Source organism: Rhinolophus sinicus, chromosome 2, assembly GCF_057876585.1.
Source record: "Rhinolophus sinicus isolate RSI-liver-muscle chromosome 2, RSI-T2T, whole genome shotgun sequence".
Taxonomy (NCBI): Eukaryota; Metazoa; Chordata; class Mammalia; order Chiroptera; family Rhinolophidae; genus Rhinolophus; species Rhinolophus sinicus.
This window is the reverse complement of record NC_142502.1, coordinates 185,560,752-185,584,457: the sequence shown is the minus strand read 5'-3', so window position 1 is coordinate 185,584,457 and position 23,706 is coordinate 185,560,752. Positions and strand designations below refer to the sequence as shown.

Genomic DNA, 23,706 nt, shown 5'->3' with positions numbered 1-23,706 from the left:
GCCTCCAGGTGTAGAAGGGCCCACCTGCAGCTCTGTACGATGCAATTCTGACTCAACGAGCTTGTACTCAGTGACCAACATGAGCAGCTGCCCAGTGGATCAAGAGCAGCCCCTGCTTATCTGGATTTTCTGCAAATCTGACAGCAGGCAGGGCCGGGACTGTATGACAGCCCACCAGCCCATGGCTTTGCCACAGCACTGCAGAGGTCCCTGCAGCATGGGAGCCATCGCTGGCCACCAGACTGGCCCCAGGCAGTGAGGGTGTTCCACTTCCTGCTAGTGCATGCAGTTCTGTCAGCTGTACAACGCTGCCGGTATTGTACCACTTTGTCTTGCTGGGTCCTTAGCCAGCAAGGGACAGCGTGGGGAGTCCAATCTAGGTCTTACAGCTCCAAACTGGTGCTCTTTCTACTGTGGTATGTAAACCTCCTGGGGAAAGAAAGACTGACCAGAAGGAAAGGCCTCTTGGAAAAGTGCAGCATAAAGAAAAATGCAAACTGGGCCCTACTGCTGCACTGGCCACAAGGCAGCCGATGGCCTCGGTTCCTCATCTTAAAACAAGGAAAGGTCAGCATCAAGGAAAAAGGAATAGAGGGACTGGTATTTTGTAAATTAAAAACCCAGCCCCGGGTACCGTTTCCGTGTCATTATGATGTATGCTAACTTACTAATGACCGGGCAATCAACGCTTTACGTCCATAGGCATTACTTTAGTTTCAGCTTTTACTTTATGGAGCTAGAATTGTTGATCCTATTTCCTGGCAAAGATCAGAGAGAGAGAAAATCTCTTATTTGTGCCAAAATTAGCTTTCACCAGGCCTGATTTTCCAGGCCAGTGCCGGTGGTGAGGCCGTACGGCTGACCGAACGCCAAGTGGCCGCTTCTGAGAAGCTGGTGCTGAGAGTGAGCTGATGATAAGAAAATTCTCCTTTTTTGGTATTTTGTATACCGTTCTTAGTCCTATTTTTGGTCACATCTGTCTCCTATCTCTTATTTTGCCTTGCTTTCCCCAGGCATTTAAAAAACCTTTCGGTTCTGTATGGCTAAGATTCTCAATTCTACCTCTTGCTCAGAAAGACTAATAATTACCACCTCTCTGCTTTGTGGCCTTGAAAGAATGTTCATAAAGCAGTTGGAACGTCTCCAAAGAAAGGCCAAATCAATATGAAGTGGGATTTTGTTACTAAGGGGTGAGATTCTCACCTGCGGGAAGTCTGTCAGTTTTCTCTGCAGCGATGCAGGAGCAAGCGGGGAAACAAGGCAACTCCAGAAATGTTCCATGTGTGAAATTAAACAGGTTACAGAGTCAGCCCAGTTTCTTAGGTTCTTTTCCTCCTACCACACGGATATGCGAATCCTGGAAAAGATTTTTCCAAGGGCCACTTCAGTGCTGAGAAGTGGTTTTTTAATGAGTGATGGCAGTAAAGGACATGTTTCTGGAAGGTCAGTTACAGATACTTAGTCCCGTCTCTGGTTGCAGACGACTGGTAGTAAAATGTGTCCACAGAGTCTGTGCTGTGGGCCAGTGGGTGCTGGGGCCAGAGATGGGTGCCCAGTGTGAGATCCTGGAGCGGCCCTGGCCGGGGAATCACACTTCACTCACATTGAAAGATCCACCTCAAGATTCAGAACTTGAAAGTTCCACCAACCAACATGCATATAAGCCATGCGTTTTTTTTTTAAAACACAAGTGATCGGAGTTAGAAGACACTGTAGCCACAGAGTGAAGAGCTAGTGAGGTTCTCTTGGGTGGTGAGTGGTAACCAGTGGCTGTGTCCCTATGCTGTGCGCAGTGCCTGGCGTGGGCGTTCCTGCCCTGCTGCATTGCTCGTGGTACTTGGGTCAGGTGTGAGCTCATTCCCCGTAGTGATAAAGCGTCTCTCAGTGCTTAATACGCAGGTCTTGCTACCAAAGGTCCTCACCCTTGGCACTTACATAAATGTCCTCTAACTTCCTTTATTGAAAATGTCTCACATTTTTTAATGTCTTACATTTCTTTTTTTATTAAACTAAGTGCTGATCATAATTTCGTCTTTGGGGAAGGAAGACGTGCCATGGTTTTGGGCATAGATTAATGAACTGTGCTGAAATCCAGAGAAGCCCCCAGTGGCTTTTGCATGGTTTATAGGAATATCTGCCCCTAGACTGGGGCCCGACTATCGCTTTCCTCTTCCGACATCTGCTTTTTACACGCTGACACTCTTTTTCCCCATCGGTTGCCTTTTTTTGCTGCTGTCACTGCCTGTCTCCAGCACCGTGAGCCGGAAAACAGGATGACTTGGCTCGTTAGGCTTGTATGCGGACTAAGAGTGTGTAATGTTCTAGTGAGGGGGCTGGCGGGCTGGGCTCCTCTTGGGGAACAGAGCCTGTGGATGGGCCCCCTGACAGCTACTTTGGACGCCTAGAAACCTCTGCCACTGATATTTTAATCTGGCCTAATGTACGGTCGGAAATTCTTTGTCTTAGATTCGCCAGACTTCAGCTCGAAGCGCCTTCCTACACTCAAACCTCTGACCAAAATGAAAGCACACCCTTCATTTGCCCAAACAACAGAAGCGATAAAGCTCGCGTCAGAGCCGTGTTCCGGTGGTAGCATGGCCACGGAATGTGCGTGACTTGTACTTTGATAGTATTTCTGGACGTTTTTGGAAAGGCAGTGCCACCTCATTGTAACCCCCATGATACACTGACTTTTAGAGGTCAGAGAAAGTGGGAAAAGCCATGCGGGGAGAGGATGGTGGGGCGAGGCCTTGGGTGGGAGGAGACTCAGCTGAGAAGAGTGGCTGAGGGCCCCGGGTGCTGGGCCATGCTCCGGTGCCGTGGGGTGGGGAGTGCTTGTAAGTCCCACCTGGCCAGAGGCACACAGACACTTGTCCTGGAATGCACTGCGTGCTGTGATGGCCACTGTGCAGAGGCCGTGGAGGCCTGAGGCTGCAGCCCCAGGAGGTGGGGCAGGGGTGTCCTTAGGCCATGTGCGCACAAGCGCAATGGCAAGGTCTGTAAGCACATGTCCTGTAACAGCTGTAACACTTGTCGAATGCGTGGAGGGCCTGCTGTTACAAGATAATCATTCGAAAGCACTAATGCACTCAAAACAGGGTTTGTTTATATTTACTTCGGTTGTCTTGTATTTTCTCCAATGACGGCTATTAAAAGGACAGCCACCACAAGGTAGGGGACGTGAAACTTTAAAAAAAAAAGTCTCTTACCAAACCTGAGAGAGAGTGTGGGCAGGCCAGAGTCGAGGATGTGATTGGTGGAGGCGGGCGGCTGGGCCCCAGCAGCAGAGGTGCAGGAAGAGAAGCCGTGATGAGGGACCGCAGCCATCTATGATCAGGAAGCCATGGTGACTTTCCCTGGCTCTGCTGTGACGGCGGAAGACAGACTGCAGCAGCGCGAGGACAGCCACAGGTGAAGGAGGCGAGCCAGTGAGGCTGGGAAAGGAAAGAGAAAGTGAAAAGAGGGTTTTTAGGAGCTGAGAGACTCGGGCCTATTTCTAGGCCACAGGGGAAAGAGCTGGTGGCTAGGAGAGGTTGATGGCACAGGAGAGGGGGCTGTGCATTCTGTGTCACCACCTCCTGTGGGTGACATGCTCAGCCCAGAGTCGAGCCCCTGCCTCTTGGGGAAGTTGTCAGCAAATTTATGTAGATAAATTCAGCGCCCTAGTATTTTGTGTGCATTTCCCTTTCCTCGGGAATTTTTAGCTCTTTATTAACCATTCCTTCAAGTCTGAAACTTGGCAAACCACGTGGATGCCTGTGTAGTTCAGATTCCAGTTGACAAAGCACTTGGACACAGTTTGTTTCATTTGCACCCCCGGAGCCTTATCCTTGCACTCAGGTGGGATTACCTGGGCTCCCAGGCCCTTTCCCCTAGGCCCTCTGAACCACCATCTTCATTTCCGCAAGCCCCTCAGGGCACGAGCACGCACATTACAGTCGAAGCACTGCCCTCGAGCAGAAGTTCTCATACTGCAGCCCCTGAACTTGTCAGAAGGAAAGCCACCGGCCCCGCTGCCTACCTGCTCTACCTGCTCAATCGCGGTTCTGACACTTGAGCCCATCAGCGGCGCTGGCCCACTGGTCAGAACAGCCCTTCTTGGGGCCATCCCGAGTTTCTGATTCCATGTGCTGAGCTCGCTACTGGAGAACCGGCTGCTCTAGAGGACAGGAGGGCGAGGTGCCTCAGACACTTACCCTGGGGACAGTGGGGCCAGCAAATACCTTCTGCCTCGGATTCGTGGAGGTAATACCTTTGAAAAGGTGCTTTTATTTTTGGTTGATGGCTTAATGAAACATTTCCCCACACGTGGGTTTCAGAAATTGTGGATTGCATGAATTCTGGGTTCTTGTGTGCTGTCGCTGCTTTTCCCTGCTCGGGTGTTCAGCCTGGTTGTAAGGAGGCTGAAGTGTGTGGTTTCATCATCTATTCTCTAGTGGAAGAGAGGGGCTAAAAGTCATTATTGTCTCTCCACTTCAAACCTGAAATATCAAAGCATGGTGACTGCCAGAGACAGCGTCAAAGGCAGAAACCAGGTCAGCTATTTCCCCTCTTTCTTCTGGTGTGAAAGTTGGTCGTGTGTTTTGGCAGCTGGCTGGTGTTCTTGCAGTTTGTGTTAAACACTCAAGATCGGCGTGGGCTCCCCCAGCTCCTTTTTAATTAAACAAACTGTCAGAGTGGCTCTGCTGCCAAAGAAACAGGACCAACAGCCTGCGGGGCTGTGAGCAGGGTGTGCACGTGTGTGCACACGCGTGTATGTGTCCCCGGGGAAGGCGTCTCCACTCACACCTAAGATGAAAGTGACCTAGATGGTTTTCCTTTTGAAACTGTCCTCATACGCATCTGATGAGCTGCTCTGTGTCTCAGGGAAATAGGAGAGAAAATTCTGATGTCTGTGCCGCTACCCCCCCCCCCCCCCCCCCCCCCCCCCGTAGGGATTCATAATCACTGCTTCTCCTGCTCCCATCTTGTCGTCAGGGGTGAGGCTGTACTCTCTCAAGCGCAGTCCCGTCTGGTGGAGTGATGGGGAGAGCTTCGGCTCCCGCATTCTCAGCTCAGCTCTGCTCCTTCTTAGTTGTGTGATTTGGGGGCAAAGTGGATGGCTTAACCCTGTCTCTGTTCCCATATCTGTATGGGGATGACAGCTGCTTCTCAGAGTGGTTGTAAGGATTAAATGAGATTAAATTGTCCTGTGCCATTCAGTGATTTATTCAGGCCATTTTACCTAGTACCTTCAGCTTCTCCCCCCAGTTTTTTTGCCTGGATGCTCATTCTTTCAGATAAGCAGCCTGTGGAAAGAATGGAGAAAATTGTCCTATGGACCTGCCAGGCACGCGCCTGCCTCAGGCCTCCATGTTAGCAAGTTCCCCTGCAGAGATTTCCACATGCTCTGTGTGCCGCTCCCTCATACGCTGCTCAAATGTCACCTCCTAAAAAGACCGTCCTGACCACTCTGAGAGTCCTAGCCCACGAATAATCATAGCAGCTTTATTTGTAACACTTGTAGTAGGCCCAGACTGGAAACAACTCAAAAGGCTGTCAACAGGTGTCTGGAGAAGCAGATTGTAGCACAGCCAGACTGTTCAATGGGAAAGGAATGAGCTGTTGGAGCAACAACATGAATGAATCGCAAAACAGTTATGAAAGAAGCTGACGAAAAGCAGTGCATACTATATGATTCTATAGATAGAATATTCTAGAAAATGCCGATTATTCTGTGGGGACAGATGCAGATGAGTGGTTGCATGGAGAGTAGATATTGGGGAGCGAGGAGCTGGGAGATGGGGGTTGCAGATGGGGCACAAAGAAACTTTTGGGGTGATGGATATGTTCACTCTGGATTGTGGCGATGGTTTGGTGGGTGTGTAGTATGTCATAACTTACCAAATTGTACCCTTTAAATGCATGCAGTTATGTCAATTACACCTCAACAAAGCCGCTTAAACATTTTTTTTTTAAGCTTTTGGTCTAAAGCATTGCTGTCCAATAGAGCTTTTTGCATTGATGCAGTTGGTCTATATCTGCTCGATCCAGTATGTAAAGCCACACTAGTAGCCACATGTGACTTTTGAGCACTTGAAATATGGCTAATGCAACTGAGAAACACAATTTTAACTTGATTTCATTTTCACCCATTTAAATTCAAAGGGCACATGTAGTTGGTGTCTGTCACATTTATTGGACGGCGCAGGTGCAAAGCCCGGCCTGCAGGCTAACATCCCTCCAGTACCGCCTCGCTCCCTCCTGGGCCTCCGGCTCCAGCTCCAGGACACAACCTGAAGCTTCTGCCATGTGCTGGCTCTTTGCTACGTGCACATCCTTGCTAATGCTGAACTCTCTGCCAAGAATGCCCGTAATTGAAGCAGGAGGTCTGGGGTCTTTGCAGCTTTCCACCCTCTGACGAGGAGGTGCTGCTGTGGCCTGTGAACAGGCAGGTTTGCCTTTATCTTTGAAGCCGTGGTTTCCTCTTTAACACTATGATTGAGCAGCATTTGCTCAAGTTAAAAAGAAAACTCCACAGATCTCAAAGTGTTGTCTTTTCTGCCTCTCAGGTCTCTCGTTAATTAGGTACGTGAAAATAAACTTACATGACACAAATACATTTTAGGTAAGATTCTTAACAATAAATTGGTCTTTTAAGGAAAAGCTGATTATTCCAGAGAGTTGGACTCAACTAAGGGTTTTGGAGGAGAGCCCTGGGAAAACCCTGTTTTCTAGATTCACTGGCCAGGAGCTAGGAAGATTGTGCCTGGAGACTTTCTGTTTTGAGTCTCTCTTCTTGTGGCTGCGCCTTGAAAACAGAAAGGTGTGTAGCAAGAATCCTGTCTAGTTCTGGCTTCAGGATGGCCCCGGGCAAGATCTTTTGGCAAAGCAGACTTACTCAGGGGAGAAGTCAAGGGGAAGGTAGCGCCCTGGTTCCCTGCGGTAGGGCTGGGACCAAGGGTGGGGCTTTGGCCTGATCAGCAACGGGTGGTGGCCGGTGACTAAAGGAGCAGGTGAGACAATGCCCCTGTGAGCTGAGGAAGTGTTGGGGGGAAGGTGGGAAGATTTTATGACAGCATGAAAGTGACAAAGCTAGAGTCAAGGAATTTTAACACCAAAAAATAAAATAATTAGGAGGAACAGCGGGGGGAAAGATGGCCCTTGTGTGGCTCTGTCTCCCCGCACCGTCACTCCATCTCCTTTCCTGTCTATCTTTGTTTGCTAATCGGCTGTGGCATTAGCATAACAAGGATCTGCCCCACCCCCTGAGTCACTTATTTCTCCTTGTGAGATTACAGACCTTAATTAGCATTGACTCATCTTGTCAGATGGATTCAGGGAACCCAGGATAATCGAAGAGGAGGTTACTTTAAAGATTGCCTATTGGCTGTTGCTATTAGATCCATAGTTAATGGCAGCAATTAAGATTAGTCATTTGTATTCAGATGATGCATGCTGTTTAAAAAAGTCATTTAATATAATATACTTGTTAAAAGGAAGTCTGAGCATAAGAGAAAGCCCAGTGCTTGCTTGACACTAAGGAAAATATTCTGGTTGGATTACTCAGGGATAATTCTTCCCATAGATCATAAAAATTTCATTACTCATAAATTGAGGCCGGAGCGGCCTGAGCACAAGGGATGTGCAATAATCTTTTGGCCACGGTTTCCATCTTTCTTGGCCAGACTGTGAGGCTGGTTGGTTCAGCTGTAGGCCTCATGCTACCTGGTCTGCCCCAGCACACACGCCCCCAAGCACACTAGGCAGAGAGTGAGAGTGAGAGTTGGTCCTACGTGCTGCAGGGCACACTCCTGCCGAGACACAGCACTGGGTTCCGGGCCCCTGTCCTCTGGGCAGAAGGAGCAGTCATTTCCTGGGCCACTCACCCGGAGTCAGCTCAGCCTGCTTGTGTGCCCTGGAGCTCGTACGTGCAGAGGGCAGACAGGCTAATGTCCAGGAGTGCGGAAGCCTTATTAAAAATAAATCCATCGATGGGGATTCTGTTTATATTTGTAACAGTTTCTTTAAAAAAAAACACACCAGCTTTACCGAGGTATAATTTGCATATAAAATTCACCCATTTCAAGTGTGCAAGTCAGTAATTTCTAGTAACTTGATCAAGTGATGCAGCCATCACCAAATTAGTTTTGGGACGTTTTCCCCACTCCCCTCTCCCCCCGAAGGCCCCTCATGTCATCTTACAGTTATTCCCACCCTCAGCCCTGGTTAATCACTAATCTACTCTCTGTCTCTTTTGTAATAATTTAGCTAATTATTTTCTCATTAGAGAAGTAATAGTTTCCTATTTTAGTAATTTGAATGACTCCAAAAAGAAAAGGGGGCTGGAACGAAGGCCATAACCCTCTGATCTTGCATCCAGACTTCTCTTTTCTCTGCTCAGGTGGCTGGTGTGTCCCCATGTCTATACCTGTGTGCACTTCTCCACTGGTCCTTTTGCCCGGAACACCCTCCACCCCATCTTGCAAGACAAAACTCTCCCTGTCTTCTGAAGGTCTTCATCACATAACCCCTGATCAGCAGAGATTTCCCTGGTGTCCAGACTAAAAGTAATTTTCTCTTGGAAATTCCATGATGTTTTATTTATGGCTTTGGGGGTTTTCATGTGGCAGTTTACTTACTGAAGTCCATGCTTTATCTCCCCTGTTAAGCCATGAGTTCCCGAGGATAAGGGTCCCCTCTAATTTATCTTTGTCTCCTGACCCCTCCGTACCTCTGCTGCTTCGTCTCCTGTCACTCCCGAAGGGCCCATGCGCCTCCTGTGTACCATTCATCACAATTGTAATGACTGTTTAATGTCGTGTTCACCACTGGGCTGGGGGCCCTATCACCACTATTTAGAATGAAAGCCGGCCAAGTGTGTTTAGATATCCATAGATTTTCGCTCTTCTCGACTTTACTATTTCACTCTAGATATCAAAGCTTAGTGGAACTCTTCTTACGCTAATACCTGGCATCAGCACCTTAGTTCTCATTTGAAGTAAATAATGAAGAGTCTGAAAATGGATGTGTAAACCAAATTGTGATCGGTGGTCTTTCCCCCGCTGTAGGGAATCTTGATTTTTCTCACTCATGCATGCATACACTCATATTTACTCACACTCATTAAAAACCTACTATAATTCTTCCTAGAACAGTGATTTTTAATCTGCAAGTATCTTGTTCTTTTTTTCCGCCAATCCACTGGGAACTGAGTTGTTCTGGCACCTTTGGCTCAGCCTCCCTCCCTGAGCGGCTCTGACCCCCTCACCCCACCCCCGTGCTGTTTTCCTGTCCCCTTTCTTGCACGTACCGCCTCCAAGATGGCGCTGCATTGGCTCCTCTCCAGGTGACGTTCAGAACCCAATCTGCTTGCACCACTGGCTCCAGCCATGGCTCTGTGCGATCTTGTGGATGAATGGGGAATGTGTCAGGGCTCAGTAACTGGGACAGTCACCTTCTTCCCAAGCCCAGGTCAACCTGCCTGCCTGACCGCTCAAAGCCAAAGCTGTCTTTTCTTTCCGGAAGGAGCCATTGGTCAAATATACTGCATGCGGTATGTCTTAGACCTATTTTTAAGTTCTGGGTATGTGTGTATGCTTTGAGATGGCAAGCGTCGCTTTTGTGTATCTTTGTAGTAGCCAGTTTGTTGCTGTCTTCAAAATAGGTACTCCATAAATACCTGACGAATGAGTGAAGGAATTCACACATGCGTTCACCGGATGGCGTTTGGTTCAAACAGTGTTGATGTATTTGAAGCCTCTCTAGATTGTCTCTGTATTAGGTGCTCAGAAAAATAGTTACCTGTACTAATTCATTCAACCAGTGTTATCAAGCACCTGCTCTGGGCCAAGCCGTACTCTGGGAGCTTCTCTGATGGAGAATATCAAAATGAAGGACACAAAATCCCTGTTAGGATTTATAGCGTGAGACTGATAAGATGAATGCAGGATAGGGCCTGCCAAGGGCCTTAAGACATTGTCTGAAAAGAAAAGATTGGAGGATTTGGGGAGAGAGGAAAGGATCACGTCCTGCTGGGATACTTGGGGTGTTAATGGAGAAGGTGGCATCTGAGGAAATCCTGACGGATGGGGAGGTTTCGAACCGCGGGGACATGGGGGAGACATTTCAACTAAATGGAACAGATTGAACATGAACGTAGACTCAGGGGAGCAGAGAGCAGCAGAGCTCTGTTGGCCGGATATGAAGAACGAAAAGTGGCAAATGGGGTTGGATTGTGGAGGTCTCAACTGCAGCAGTAAGTTCACCTTTATTAGGGACGCGGTGACGGATACAGCAGACAGGGCTGCGCAGGAGGGCTTGGGGGCAGCTGCTGCCTGAGTCCAGACGGGCAGTGAGAATGGCAAGGAGGGAGTCTGGGGCCAAGCAGCCGGTCTGAGCCGGTGGAGCAGAGCAGAGAGGAAAGGCACTGAGCCCACGAAGGGGCCGGCGGTCAGTGAGGGCCGGAGCAAGCAGAGTGGGCGTGGGCTGGCCGGCTGGCTGGGGCACACGCCGTTGCCAGCAGGTGTCCTATGTGGGTGGAAATTTGGACCAAGACGTGGGCATAGACCTGCACCGCTCCTGCGTGTTGATTTTACAGTGGAAGCCCAGGTGGAAACCCAGGGTGTGCTCGCTGTGGATTATTCACAGCACAGCCTCTGGTTCGCCACCATTCCTTCCAGCTATCCAGGCCTCACCTTAAATTCAGTGTTGAAAAATTGAAGTGTTAAGGCCAATCCCAGCAGGTCGTAGCTGATTACACTGCTCCTTGGAGGTGTGCCAGGTACATGACAAATGCTGACTTGTTTAAGCCTAGGACAAAAGTTGCCCCAAAAAAGGTATTTCTGAAATGAGAGTCATAAACTGATCATTCATTTGGCAGGATTGGTGGTTAGTGCAGGCGTTGGTATGCCCCTTACCAATATTTTCCAAGTAAATTTCTTTCTCCATTGTGACATTTAATATGCTGAACAGTGTGTAGAAATCAGATCCCATGCTGCCCTAAAAACCGTGCCTCTATTTGGTCTTCCGATCCCAGGTAATTATACTAAAAATAAAATTTTTCTTTGCTCAATTGTAAGAACGAAGCGTGAGCTCCCCAAGTTCTTCCTCTTGTCTTTCTCCTTGTAGAGGCCTGTGATCTAGGTGCATGTCACCCGAAGTGACACATATGCCACAAGGCCCGGCTGTGCCAGCTGGCGGCTGTGTTGACTTAAAGAGTGGACCGAGCCTGGCGAGATGAGAATGTTGACCTTCAGCTTATTTTCTCACTGGGAATGGACTCCCGTGGGTTCAGAACACGGAGTCTGTGCCTGAAGGATCTTAACCGAAGCTGCGTGTCTTTCACTTTACTCACATTGCAGGCGGGGGCGGCCTTGCTTTCGGAGTGTCCTCCGAGGGTGTGTCAGGAGGGTTTGATGCTGCTTGATATTATCCATGGTGACAACCTGTTAAGCCACCAGTCTCTGGCCTTCTTGCTCCAGGCAGAACAGGGACCTTAAGACATCTTTCCCCTCCTTTCCCCAGAAATGCATGCACGCACACTCATTCCTTTTGTTCTCTCTCAGCAGTCCTCAGACACATTCGTAGGAGACAGAAGCCCCTTACTTTTCTTCCTTTGGTTCTCCCTGCTGGGGGCTGTGCTAGGGAGACGGGGGCCTGGTGGTGGGGGTGGGGTGGGGGGTGGGGGGCATGGAGCATGGACTGAGCAAAACACAGCCCTGGACCTCAGCTGGAGCCACGAGTGAGAGGAAGTCATGTTTTTTTCTCTTCCAGTGTCTTTAAGGTCTGTCATTGATTGTTTTTGGAACATTTTTTCTTCATTATAATGGTTACGTCTTTACAAACTTGATGGCTTAATAGTAGAAGGTTATTATTGTGAAAAACAGATGGAGATTTGTCATTAGTTATATTCACTTGTAAGACTGGATAAGGGCATCATACTTGGGCTGGTCAGGTTTGAAGTGAAGGCTGATTATCACCAAATGGTCTCTAATATCCTTGCTGTCCTAACTTTAGATGAAAAAGGAAATCGAATGAGAATATCCTTTTGTTTTTGTTTTTTAGATTCAGAATATGAACAACATCATCTCCTTCCCTCTGGACAGTTTGCTGAAGGGGGACCTGAAAGGAGTGAAAGGGGTATGATTACAGGTCCTGCTCGTTGGGGGCATTGTGGGTAGAAGCAGAGTCGCACGGCCCGTCAGGCACAGCCACGGTCAGGCATTCTCATTGGGGTGGCAGGTCCGCCCTGCGGCACCACCCTTCGGCCGGTGGTGACTCGTGGCCCTTCTGGCTCCCTGCTGGTGCTGTGAACACGGTGAGGGGAGGGGGATGTGCAGGGAGAGAAACAGCTTTTTGGGAAGCGATAAATGAGTTTTGGGCTCCGTCAGTTCAGCAGGGACTCCTGTGTCTGGTTTTCCAACTGCTGTGGCCCTGATTGGCCTCTGGGACCAGGATCCCTGCAAAGATGTAGTTTCCTGATGAGAAAATCTGCACCAGTGAGGCTCGAGCTGACTTTGTTTTCCTGTCCTCCAGAGGGTGTTTGTGGTGGATGCGCTGCCACGTGTAAACGCTTGAGCCGTGTGTCTCACGAGGGTGTGACGAGCAGTCAGGGCTCCGGGGTGTGGGCACCAGATGCTGAGCACTGCGTTGCTTTTGCACGTCACTGTCGCAGACAGATGTGCCCGAGTTCTTAGGAGGTTGAGTTCTTGCTTGTATCTGCACATGAGTTCCAGGTCACATCTGGGCACATCTGGAAGCCCAGCGTGGCCCATCTCAGGGACCTCTGCAAGGGCCTCTTGGATCTGCTTCGCAGAGTGTGCCAGGAGAGCCATTAGGACAATGAGGAACCTTACCCATCGTCCTCTTGGGATCTGGAGAACACGTCGGCCAAGTTAGCCAGAAAAACGGGAGGCTAGGGCACGCAAGGCAGAGGGAAGCATGACTCAGCGCTGAGGCTTTTAGTGCAGCTCGAAGCCGTGAGTCGGTGGTGGGAGAGGTCTCACAGGATGGGAAGGACGGCTTGTGGAGGACCTTAGATGCCAGGCTGTGGAGCTGTGGCCTTGTCATGGAGCCAATTCAGAAATCCCGCCTCCTGAGAAAGGGTTCTCTCTTCCAAAAGACCCCCGTTTAAAGGGAGCGTTACTGGGTGGGAGCTAATGATAGACTTCCAGTAGCTTAGTACTTTTTGAGCCTGGCTTTATCTGAGAGTGTGAAGCCGTAAGTCCCAGGCAGAAGAGTGGAATCGGGAGACGTCAGAAGGTGAATGGCTTCCATGTTCTTACTGTTGGGGCCCAAATCGGGGTTACATGTGATGGGGAGACCCCTGTACTAGTAAGAAAAGTCAGAGCCCCTTTCTTTGAGAGAGAGATGCTGAAATACTTGCAGATTAAATGTTATGTCTTTCTGGCTTTAATTTCAGAGAAATCCTAAGCAGAGGGTAGGGTATAGGTGAAGCAAGATGTGCTGAGGGGTCATACTTGTTACATTTCGGTGATGGGTATATTATATGATTCTCTCTCACTCTTCTGTGTGCATTTGGTGTATGTCTGCTATAATAAAACTTTTTTTAAAAGAAAAAAACAATGCCACCATTAGTCTAATTAAAAGCCTGTGCTCTAAGCTTTTTATTATTCATGGGCTCACAGACATCACTTATTACAGAAATTAATGCTCCCTTCAGGACTAGTCTAGGGATAAGTAAGTTTATCTTACCTGGAAGTTAATGATTAGTTTTGTTTAATTTATGCCTCTTTGTTTACAGGATCTGAAAAAGCCTTTTGATAAAGCTTGGAAGGACTATGAAACCAAAATGTAAGTGTTTGCATTTAAAAAAATAAACATAGGTAATTTGAGATTTCAATTTTAAAGCGAGCTTTTATTGCTAGAGATGTTGTCTAAATAAACCTTAATCCCGGAAAAAATTCACCTAAAACTGTCTGGCTGTGGTTTGTTATGATGCCAGATGCTGTCATACCTGGTGTCTAAATTCGATGGTGTTAACCTCGCTAAGCGGGTTTTCTTTGTCCCTTTTATTATTTCAAAACGGTTACAGAATGTCATTTTCAGGGAAGTTAATTGAAGGAAGTTAAGGCCCGTTTCCCTCGAGAGATGTTTCTTTCCTTTTTCCTCTGAACACTTTCCACGTGTTACCTCCGCTGGTGACGGCAGCACATCTTCCCGGTGATTTGTGAAGGCCGTCTGCTCTGAGCTTTGTCCGCATTTCTCTGCAACACCAGGGCCCTTGGCTTTAGGAAGGGAAAGAAAAGAGAGATTGTTGGAACACCCTCCCCTTCAGCCTCGTTTCATTGCTTCACCTGCCAAACGCACACCCGGTCAGTTGGTTTTTGGACGTGCACCAGTTTCCCCCAGGGACAAATCTCCTGCTGCTGGTTGACTTCAGGCAGTTACAACATTTCTGATCACAGTTTCTCCTTCCTAGAATGGCGACGATTGAGCTGGCTAGGTTTGGGTGAGAGATTGTGGGAACAATGGTTTCAATTACTTCAAATACTTGAGGAATAGAAAATATTTTCAAATGCCACATGTTTGCTTGTAATTGCTGTGCGTTGGGTAATAGTGTGGCGTTTTCTGAGTGGAAATAGAAACTTTAATATGAAACCATCTGGTAAAGTAGGAACTGTTAAGAAGAAAGCCATTCCAGATGTAGCTCTAAGTGTTAGTAAAAGGTTTTACCAGCCTTGGGTATCTGTTCAGTGGTGAAGGATTGCAAAGCTGAGACCAAGGAATACCAAACCTCTAATTGTTGTTCCATGCACAGACAGCTGTGATTTCCACACCCTAAGTTGTGTGGACCCCCAGATTCTGGTTTCACTAGTTGCATACATTTCTATGGAAGCCCAGATAGGGAGTTAACTAGCTTACCTCGAGGACTCCCAACTTGCTGTCCATGGCCCTTTAGCATCCTTCCTCTGCACCCCACGTCAGTCTGGTAAGTAGGGAAAGGATCACCATTCCCACTTTTCAGACGGGAAACCAGTGGCTTGCTGCTGGGAAGCAAGCCACAGCCAGGAGGTGGATTTGCTGACTTTCATTTATTTGCTGCTCTCGCTCCCACCCTCAGGTGCCCCCAGGGGACCTGCTCCCATGCGTTACTGAGCTGAGGGCAGGAAGGGGTTCCTGAGGAGGGTTCCTGAGAGTCTCCTGGTTCTGAAAGGGGAATGAGATCAAATCCTGTAAAATCAAGACACAGATACAGTGGGGACAGAATTTCTCACAAAATCCCAGAATGTGAGATTGAGGGAGCAACAGCCTTTAAAACTTAAAGTAACTCTTTACCCATTTACATGTGAGACTGATTTTTCCCAAGAGGCTTTGTGATACGTAACACACAGGTTTAAGACGTCTTCGAAATTCCTGGCACTAGTTCCATACCTGATTATTACAAGAGTGACAACCTCTGGGCTGTGTCTTGATCCCATTGAGGTGGTCTTTGGGGAGCCTTGGGGGCTGTGACTGTAGTCCCAGGACCTAAGGGGCCTCCATGCTTGGTGCGTGAGTCCATTTAAATAACATCCCCACCAAATGGGCATCTGTTTATTTACATTCTTATTTAATTGCTGAGTACCTACTGTGTGCCCAGTGCTGTGCTTCAGCATAAAAAACAAGAGTTAGAAAGTAAATTTCTTGCCTCTTCTTAACTATCCCCTCCCCACATGGTGGGGGGACACTTGAACCCAAACATTTCATGTTGAACAACTTTCTAAGAAATGCCGTCTCCTGGTGTCTTCTGTGAGGCTATACAGAAAATATCTACTCCCTTCTCTTTGCAGCAACATTTATATTTTTGAATGCTTTCTGTGGTTTTTATTCAGTCTCCTTTTCTCCAGAATAAGAGTTCAGTTACTATTTCAAGCCCGTCTTAACTGACGTGATTTCATGGATGCTTCTGGTCACTGTTCTTTGGACATGCTCCAATTGGTCACTTTATAGCCTGAACTGCACACTTGACATTGATGTAACATTGCTCAAACATGAGATAAACGTGGAGGAGGGAATGATGCTTACAACTGAAAAGGTAGTTAATTTTCCACACTGGTGAGCGCTGTCCTAGGTGTGACTTCACTGAGCGAGGAGCAGAGGAGGTGAGAGGAACAGGGAGAAAGCCCGGGGTGGGGAGTCGGCGCTGCCCTCCCCGTGCCCTTCGGGTTGCTCAGCGGGCGCTCCGACAGGATGGTATCGCGGGGAGGAACCCAGGCAGGGCCAGGCTTTACCTCCTCTGACCATGTCGGTATGAAGTAGGTACGTAGGAAGCATTTGTTGAGTAAATACTCAGCAAAAAACGCCAAGTTTGGCATTTTTCATGACCAAATGTACTTTCCTTTCCAGTAAGTTATGGGGCTGTCGTGTGTCTCTAAAAGGCTCGGTGAGCATTTGTGTCGCAGGCTGGGTGGCAGGACCACTGCAAGGCCATCCAGCCTGGAGCACCGTGCTGAGGCGTCTGATCTGCCCTTGCTTTCTTCACCTCTAGAACCAAAATAGAAAAGGAGAAGAAGGAGCACGCCAAGCTGCACGGCATGATCCGCACTGAGATAAGTGGGGCTGAGATCGCCGAGGAGATGGAGAAGGAGCGGCGATTCTTCCAGCTGCAGATGTGCGAGGTGAGGTGGCGGCGCGGGTGGTGCGGCGGCCTTGGCCTTCCCTGCCCGGGAACTCCCTCCCGCGGGAGCAGCCCGTTCTCCTGGCCTGGGGTCTCCCAGTGAGCGGCCGCAGAGAGCACCAGATGCTGTTGTCTGATTTCTGTTACTAGGGGAGCCTCGGTCTGCTGGAGGGTGGGATTGATGCGTCTAACACCAACCTTTTATGGAAGGTAGGGGAAAACCTAGATTTAAAGAATATCCTTTCTGGCTTCACGCAAATACTCGCTCAAACTCGCCTCCTCTCCCTGGAACTTAACTAAGAAACCCCTCCCTGTGTATTTTTTAATGAGGTGTTTTGGTTTCCTATTGTGCTGATGGCATTAGTGATGGGAGAGGCAGTGAGAAGTCATCTGGGAAAAAATGCAGCTTGTCATCTGTCCCCTGTTGTCCTCTGTGAGTGAGAGCGTATGACAGGAAGCCAAGCCACCTGCCTCTGGAAGCGCTTCCACCTGCTCAGGGGGAGGACACTCACCAAGGCGAGAGGCCGGGCGGGGGTGCACAGGGGAGCCAGCTCCACTCTGCCCCCTCTGACCTGCAGCCTGAACCCCTGCCTTCCGGAGGGGGAAATGGCAGCGCGCGTGCACGTGTGGTATTGGTGATACGTCTTGAAACTAGGTCCAGCCAGCTCTTGATTCCCTGTAGATAGTCCACAGCAAAGCTAATCCACAAGGGACTTTTAAATTTTGGAATGTTTGTTTGTTAATTACAGCAGGAGCTTAGCCTTTTTAAATGTATATCTTAGGGTTATATTTAAGTGAGTTTTTATTCCCAGAGCGAACTCTTGGATGATCAGCCGAGGAGACTCAGTCCCAGGACGCGGTATAATATTCATCTGATGTTAGTGTAGCCACGCCAGCTCGCTTTTGGTTTTTGTTTGCATGGAGTTTCTTTTTCATGCCTTTCACTTTCCCTTGTGTCTGAATCTAAAGTGTGTTTCCTGTAGACATTGTTTAGTTGAATCACATTTTTTTATCCAGTCTTTGCCTTTTGATGGGATTGTTTAATCTTTCACATTCGATGTCACTATTGATGTGGTTGGATTTATATCTGCAGTTTTACTTTCTTTTTTTTTTTTTTAATGTTTCGTGTCTTTTTTGTTCTCTCTTCCCCCTTTACTGCTTTGTTTTTCATTATGTGAATGCTATTGAGAAAGTCAGCTAAGCTCCAAGTGTTGTTGTGGATAGGAGAGTACATGTTTTTATACCCACGTTGTTGTATAAACAGACATCATTTATGATAATACCTGCCTGGCCTATTTCACATCAAGCTGGAGAAATCAGCCCAGGCAGTATGAGGCAGGGACTAGGAAACTGCTGTGTGTTACACAAACACAAGGGGATGGTTTTATTTAATCAGGGTACATTTAGTAGTAGTGTTTTGCAAAGAATGGATTTGGAAAGGGTCTGTGTATGTGTTCACATTGTGCTCTCTTTTTGGCTAGTAAGGAGGAAATCTGTTTACCTAAACTCTGCAAGGGTGCTTGTTACAAATGTTGAGTGAATTGTGAACTAATGAGCATGTTATTCTGGGATCCTTGAAGTGGGCGGTGCCAGTTCCAACACTGGGCTCTGTCATTGCCTCCTGTGGTGTGCCCTCAGCAGAAGGTACTTTTCCTCGCGAGGTCTAGGTGAATGGATCACGTGGGCTGGTTAAATCGTTTATTTGATTGGAAATACACTGTCTGGCTGAGCCAGTCCCAAGTGGTTGTCAGGCTGCAGTCTGTGCCGAATGTAACAGGGTCCCCACCTTTGCAGAGTTGGCAGTTAGTGGGACCAAGCGTTATGTGCGTGTACAAAAGAGGGTGCCTGACTGGCAGCAAATTCGGAGCTTACAGAGGAGGACACATCTGATGGAGGTTATGGGCACCGACCAGACATGGGCTGGAAAGGGCTTTACATGGGGAAGAAAGAGCGTGTGAAAACTGTTTGCTGAGAACCCGACATCTGAAAATGAGTAGATGGTTGCAGTTAAAATCATTTTAAAGTTGTTCACCCCTTTCCTCAGAATGAACTTTTCAAGCTTTGTAAATGCTAGGTGTTGTTCAGGTGTGACACATTTTTAGTTGCCCAGCATCTAATCTAGAAGAATGGCTTCAGGCTTCATTTTAAAGCCATGGAGCTTTTTCTTCAGGATGAACACATTTTATAAAGAAATTCAGCATACCAAATAGACCTTCTGTGAATGGAGAAGGTATGAGAGATCCCATCTCGCTTTCTTATTATTATTATAAAAATACGTACTTTAAAAAATTGGTTAATATAAATATATATGGAATTAAAAATAGTCCAAATTTTACTTCCAAAACATAACCACTTTGACCTTTAGCTAAACATGTTTCATATACCCCTATGTATACATTCATCAACATAATTTCTGTAAACAGGATTGTGCCTTAACTGATGCTTTGTAACCTCCTTATTCTTACTCCGTATTTATGGGCATCTTTCCACATCAGGAAGTCTCTGCTTTTTGACTTAATGGCTACATAGCATTTTTCTGTATGGATGCCCCACACTCTAATTCCCCATTCATTACACTTGGGTTGTTGCCATTTTTCACTTTACAAACACGTCTACAGTGAAGCTTCTTTTGTATTCATCTTTGCAAACTTTCGTGATTACCTTCTTAGAATAAGTTCCTGTAAGTAGAATTTCTAGGTCAAAGGAGGCACACATTTATTTTAAAGTTTGACACATTGCCCAGAACCTTATTAACCATTTAACCATTTTGATACATTGCCAGACATCTTATTCAATTAACAGTGAATAAATATCAAAAAGAAGGAGGGAGAAGAGGACAAAGGCAACAGGAAATTCTGCAGTTCACTGTTTCAGAGCGCTTCCGATCTCCTGCTGGGTGGCCACAGCGGCAGACCTGGGGAGGGGGCGGGGGAGGGGACATTGAACGGGAGCCTCCAGGGTTAAAGCTGAGATGCCTGTGTGGTCGGGGGGGTCAGGAGCTCTTTCAGGGCATCCTGTCTTGGGGAGGACATGTTCCTGGGGTTCTTTATACCATATCCTGACAGGGAAAGGGAGTTTGGGGGTCTTTGTTCTCTAAACCTTTAGCAAAGAACACAAGTATTTCCTGATGCTGGTTTTGTAGATCCCTGGGGCTTCCTGATGTCATCATGCTGGTTAATGAATTCTCCAAGTTAAAAATGGCTTTAATTCATTTCCATTTAAAAGTTGGTTTTTATAACAGTCACTTTTTTTTTAAGTGTCAGGGAAGTGTTTTAGGATTAGAGACATGGTGACAAGAGTGTCAACTAAAAAGTGTTAGCAGTTAGTGCGCTAGACGATGACCTGCCTAAAGAAAGGGACCTGGGACAGAAGTATGTGGATGGGAATGTTCCAGATGGTTAAATGCCATTCATTCTGACCATCCTCATGCTTCAAGCAACTCGGGCGAAAATTTCTCCCTAGCAGGTTAAGGTACCGTATTACTAGGAGTTCTTGGCACTTAAAGTTAAACATTTAATTACCTGTATGTCAGATAATTCACATGGCACTAAAATAAAGGCGACATTTAGTTATGGCATTCAAAAAATATAAGCCTCTACCATGAATTCTACCCATAAAGGTGTCGGAGAGATAGAAAAGATGGTCTGTCCTCAGAAGCTTGTACTAAGCTAGTATTAGCTTACATCGATGACATTCCCCTTTTTGTTTTGTTTTTTAACAGTATCTGCTGAAGGTCAATGAAATTAAGATTAAAAAAGGAGTGGATTTACTTCAGAATCTGATCAAATATTTTCATGCACAATGCAAGTAAGTTCTTTTTCTTTATTGTGTTATTTCAAATGTTTTTCTCCATGTCAAATTCTACTAGATCTGTAGTATTGTACTGAGGAAAAATCAACACTCATTTAAAAATCTGTAGGGAAAGCAGTGAAGTACTGATACATGCCACAACACGGATGAACCTTGATAACATGCTAAGTGAAAGAAGCCAGACACAAAAGGCCACGTAGTCTATGATTCCGTGTTTTTGAAAGGTCAGGAATAGGCAAATGTGCCGAGACAGAAAGCCGCATAGTGGTGGCCAGACCTTGGAGCAGGGGAAGTGGGGAGTTACTGCTAATGGGTACTGGGGTTTCGGGGGCTAAAAGAAAATGTTCTGGGATTAGATAGTGCTGGCGATTGCTCAACTTTGTGAATATGCTGGAAACCACTGAATTGTACACTTTAAAGGAGTAAATTTTATGGTTTGAGAATTAAACAATATAAAAACCTACAGTAATCATCAAATATATTTGTTTTTGGTCTTTTGATAGAGGGGCAAACTAGTTTGATGTAACACATGCTTCTCAGATGGTTTTTGTTAAAAGACAAATGAGGCGGTGTTAACGCAGTATATTAAGTTACGAGCATGCTTTCATGTGTTGCGTGTCCTGGAAAGCAAATGACAGTGATGAGCAAAGGAAAGGAGAAACATCCATGTTCAAGGGCACCCTCAAGTGGTCAGCTCTGCATGTAGGTTCACCCTTCACCTCTCAGCCTTGTCTTTCCTGCTTCTCATCCTACAGCTGCTCCTGACCCCCAGTCGCTAATGTGAAGGGGCCCCTGGCTGGTGCATTCATGTTCATTGAGCGTGTGCTGTGTGCTGGGCACTGTCCTAGGCGCTGGAGATAAAGTACCGTATGTTCCAGGCCTAGTTCCTGCTCAGATCAAGTAGGGGGTAGGACTAGAGCAAACTGACTTACAATTGGACATTTAAAATGTGTTCTAAAGCATAGGGCTCTAAGAAAGAAAGCAAAAGAAGAACCTCATAGAGGTTAAGATTGAGGGCAGGGGCCGAGGTTTTTCTTCTTTTTTTCTTTTTTGTTCTTTGCTGCGTTTTCCAGCAGCTAGAACATAGTACCTGGCACATAGTAGGTACTCAAATACTTCTTGAATTAGCTGCAGGTCTCTTTGAGGAGACGCATATTCTGAATCTAAAGGATGCATAGGAGCTAGCAGGTGACTAGGGGAAGAACATTCTAGGCAAAGTCATGGCCTTGAAGTAGGAAGAAGGCCAGCGTGACTTAAGTATAATGAGTAAAGTAGGGAGCAGCCTGAAATGAAATGGGGTCAAAAAGCCTTAGAGACCCGGATGGCCTTCGAAGTCCCTCACAAAGTGATAAATCCCCCTTTGACGCTTTCCCTTAGCTTTTATCCCAAATGTACTGGGAAGCTTCTGAAAAGTTTTAAGCAGAAGATTCATGCAGGAAGCGTTTACTGAGTATTTGTGGAGGGTCTGGAGCGCCGTGAGAACCTGTGGAGGTCTAGTTGCACACCTGCAGCCTGTGTGCCACACTGATGTACCTCTGCCCACGTTGTCCCCTTTTCCTAGAATGGCGTTCTGTTTCTTCCGTGCCCTCCCCCAACGTCCGTCCCTTCCTAAGACCTAGCTCAGAGGGAACTGCTACTTTGAAGTCATTCTGCTCTCCCCTGATGGAATTACTGCTTCCTGTATCTCCATGGTGACATCTTTCATATATTGTCACATCTCCCACTGAACTGTGTACTCTTCTTTTTTTTCTTAGTCAACTGACAACATTTAATCACATGTTTGCTGGTCTAGTATTTCCAACTATGAGTATCTTTTTTTTTTATTAGTTTCAGGTGTACAAAACACTGTAATAGTTAGACATTTATCATTTTCACCCCTCACACAGTGATAACCCCCCTCCCCCAATCTACTACCCCTCTGACGTCGCACACAGCTGTGTACTCTTAAGGAACGCGGCCATGACGTTTACTTTTCCAGTCTGCGGGTGCCTGACGCTGGGTGCGTGACGCTGGGAGTGCCACTGTTGAATTGAACTGAGCTCCGCTTTGGAATTCCTGATACAACTTTGTTGACATGCGTTTCTAAAGCAGCTGAGGTCAAGCAGCAAAGGAAGTGGGTGTGTGATTCATCCTGGGTTAAAAGAAGAACGCTGAGCCCCGAGAAACAGCCTCAGGCTGGAAAACGCCCCCCTCATTTGTAGAATTTTCTAGATGAATTATTTTACAGTCTCACAGTCTGAATTTTGTGATTAACATACACATTCTTTTTTCAGTTCTTATCCTCGTAACCATACATGAGGCATTTTTAGGAAGTGGGTCGCTTCCTTGCTGATACTTTATTTTTAAAAAGAAGCTATTCTGGGATTTCCTTTTTTTTTCTTTATTTTGCCCAAACTAATCAGTTGGGTAGCAACAGGCTGCTTGTGGAAAAGTGAACGAGTTGGCCTTTTATGGTCATAAGCTGAGTGACCTTTAAAAATGATGGATTGTCTATTACTTCCTTTTGAGATGAGTGCGCGTGTGCGTGTTTGTGTGTGTGCGCGCGTCTGCATGTGTACCACCCGCTCTTCAAGACATCCCGACAGCTTTGACTTTCAATTCATATTTTGGGGGATAGAATGTGGAGCCTGAGAGACTCAGCCATGGGACAGAGGAACCTGTGGCCACGCAGAGTTTATTTATCTGGTCGTTCTGTCGTGTTCCCCCGTTTCGCATTCCCAGGCTGCACTTCTCAGCCCTGGACGCAGCTGTGCCTTAGAGCTTGGAGCACGCTCTGTCACATGCGGCTCCCTGCAGGTGTGAAGAGGCCTCCTTGTGTGAACTGGATTTCGGAGCCATGTTTGGGTATTCACCCTTAGAGCTGCTTGGATGTGCATTGTTTTGTTTTTTACTCATTTTTTGCTTTTTACTTTAAGCGTTCTCAAAGAGGACCTCCTGTTCTTTATCATTTATTTCATTTAAGGAAAGAAGTTGCATCTCTACCTAGCTCCTTGATCCTGCTCTCTAGTGGAATCTAGAAATAGGGCAGAGTCTTTAAAACAGCAACAGCAAAACAAAACCGGTCATGTGTCAGAAGGTGGTAGTGAGTGTTGAAGTGACTTGTTCTTTGAGCAAATCCCTGCTGAGAACCACTGTGACCAGCTGTGGCTTGATGACCTTGCGGTACAGAGTCGAATGAGACTCACATCCAGTGCCCCGGACAAGCTAGTACTAGTGAGAGGGAGGGGCAGGGTGCAGAAAACAGACAGGTCACGGCCGCCCTAAGGGTGGTGTCTTGCCATAAAGTCTGGAGGAGG

The 23,706-nt window shown here is 47.1% G+C and overlaps 1 protein-coding gene across 4 annotated transcripts in view; it reads left to right on the top strand.

Annotated features, from left to right (window-relative positions):
• Nucleotides 1–23,706, top strand: part of ASAP2 (ArfGAP with SH3 domain, ankyrin repeat and PH domain 2) — a 147,625-nt gene that overhangs the window by 69,244 nt on the left and 54,675 nt on the right. For all 4 annotated transcript variants that reach the window (XM_074331669.2, XM_074331668.2, XM_074331667.2 and 1 more), the window contains exons 4-7: nt 12,046–12,120; nt 13,745–13,794; nt 16,472–16,601; nt 20,322–20,407. In XM_074331669.2, the coding sequence (XP_074187770.2) occupies nt 12,046–12,120; nt 13,745–13,794; nt 16,472–16,601; nt 20,322–20,407 (341 nt within the window). The remainder of the gene's footprint in view (nt 1–12,045; nt 12,121–13,744; nt 13,795–16,471; nt 16,602–20,321; nt 20,408–23,706) is intronic.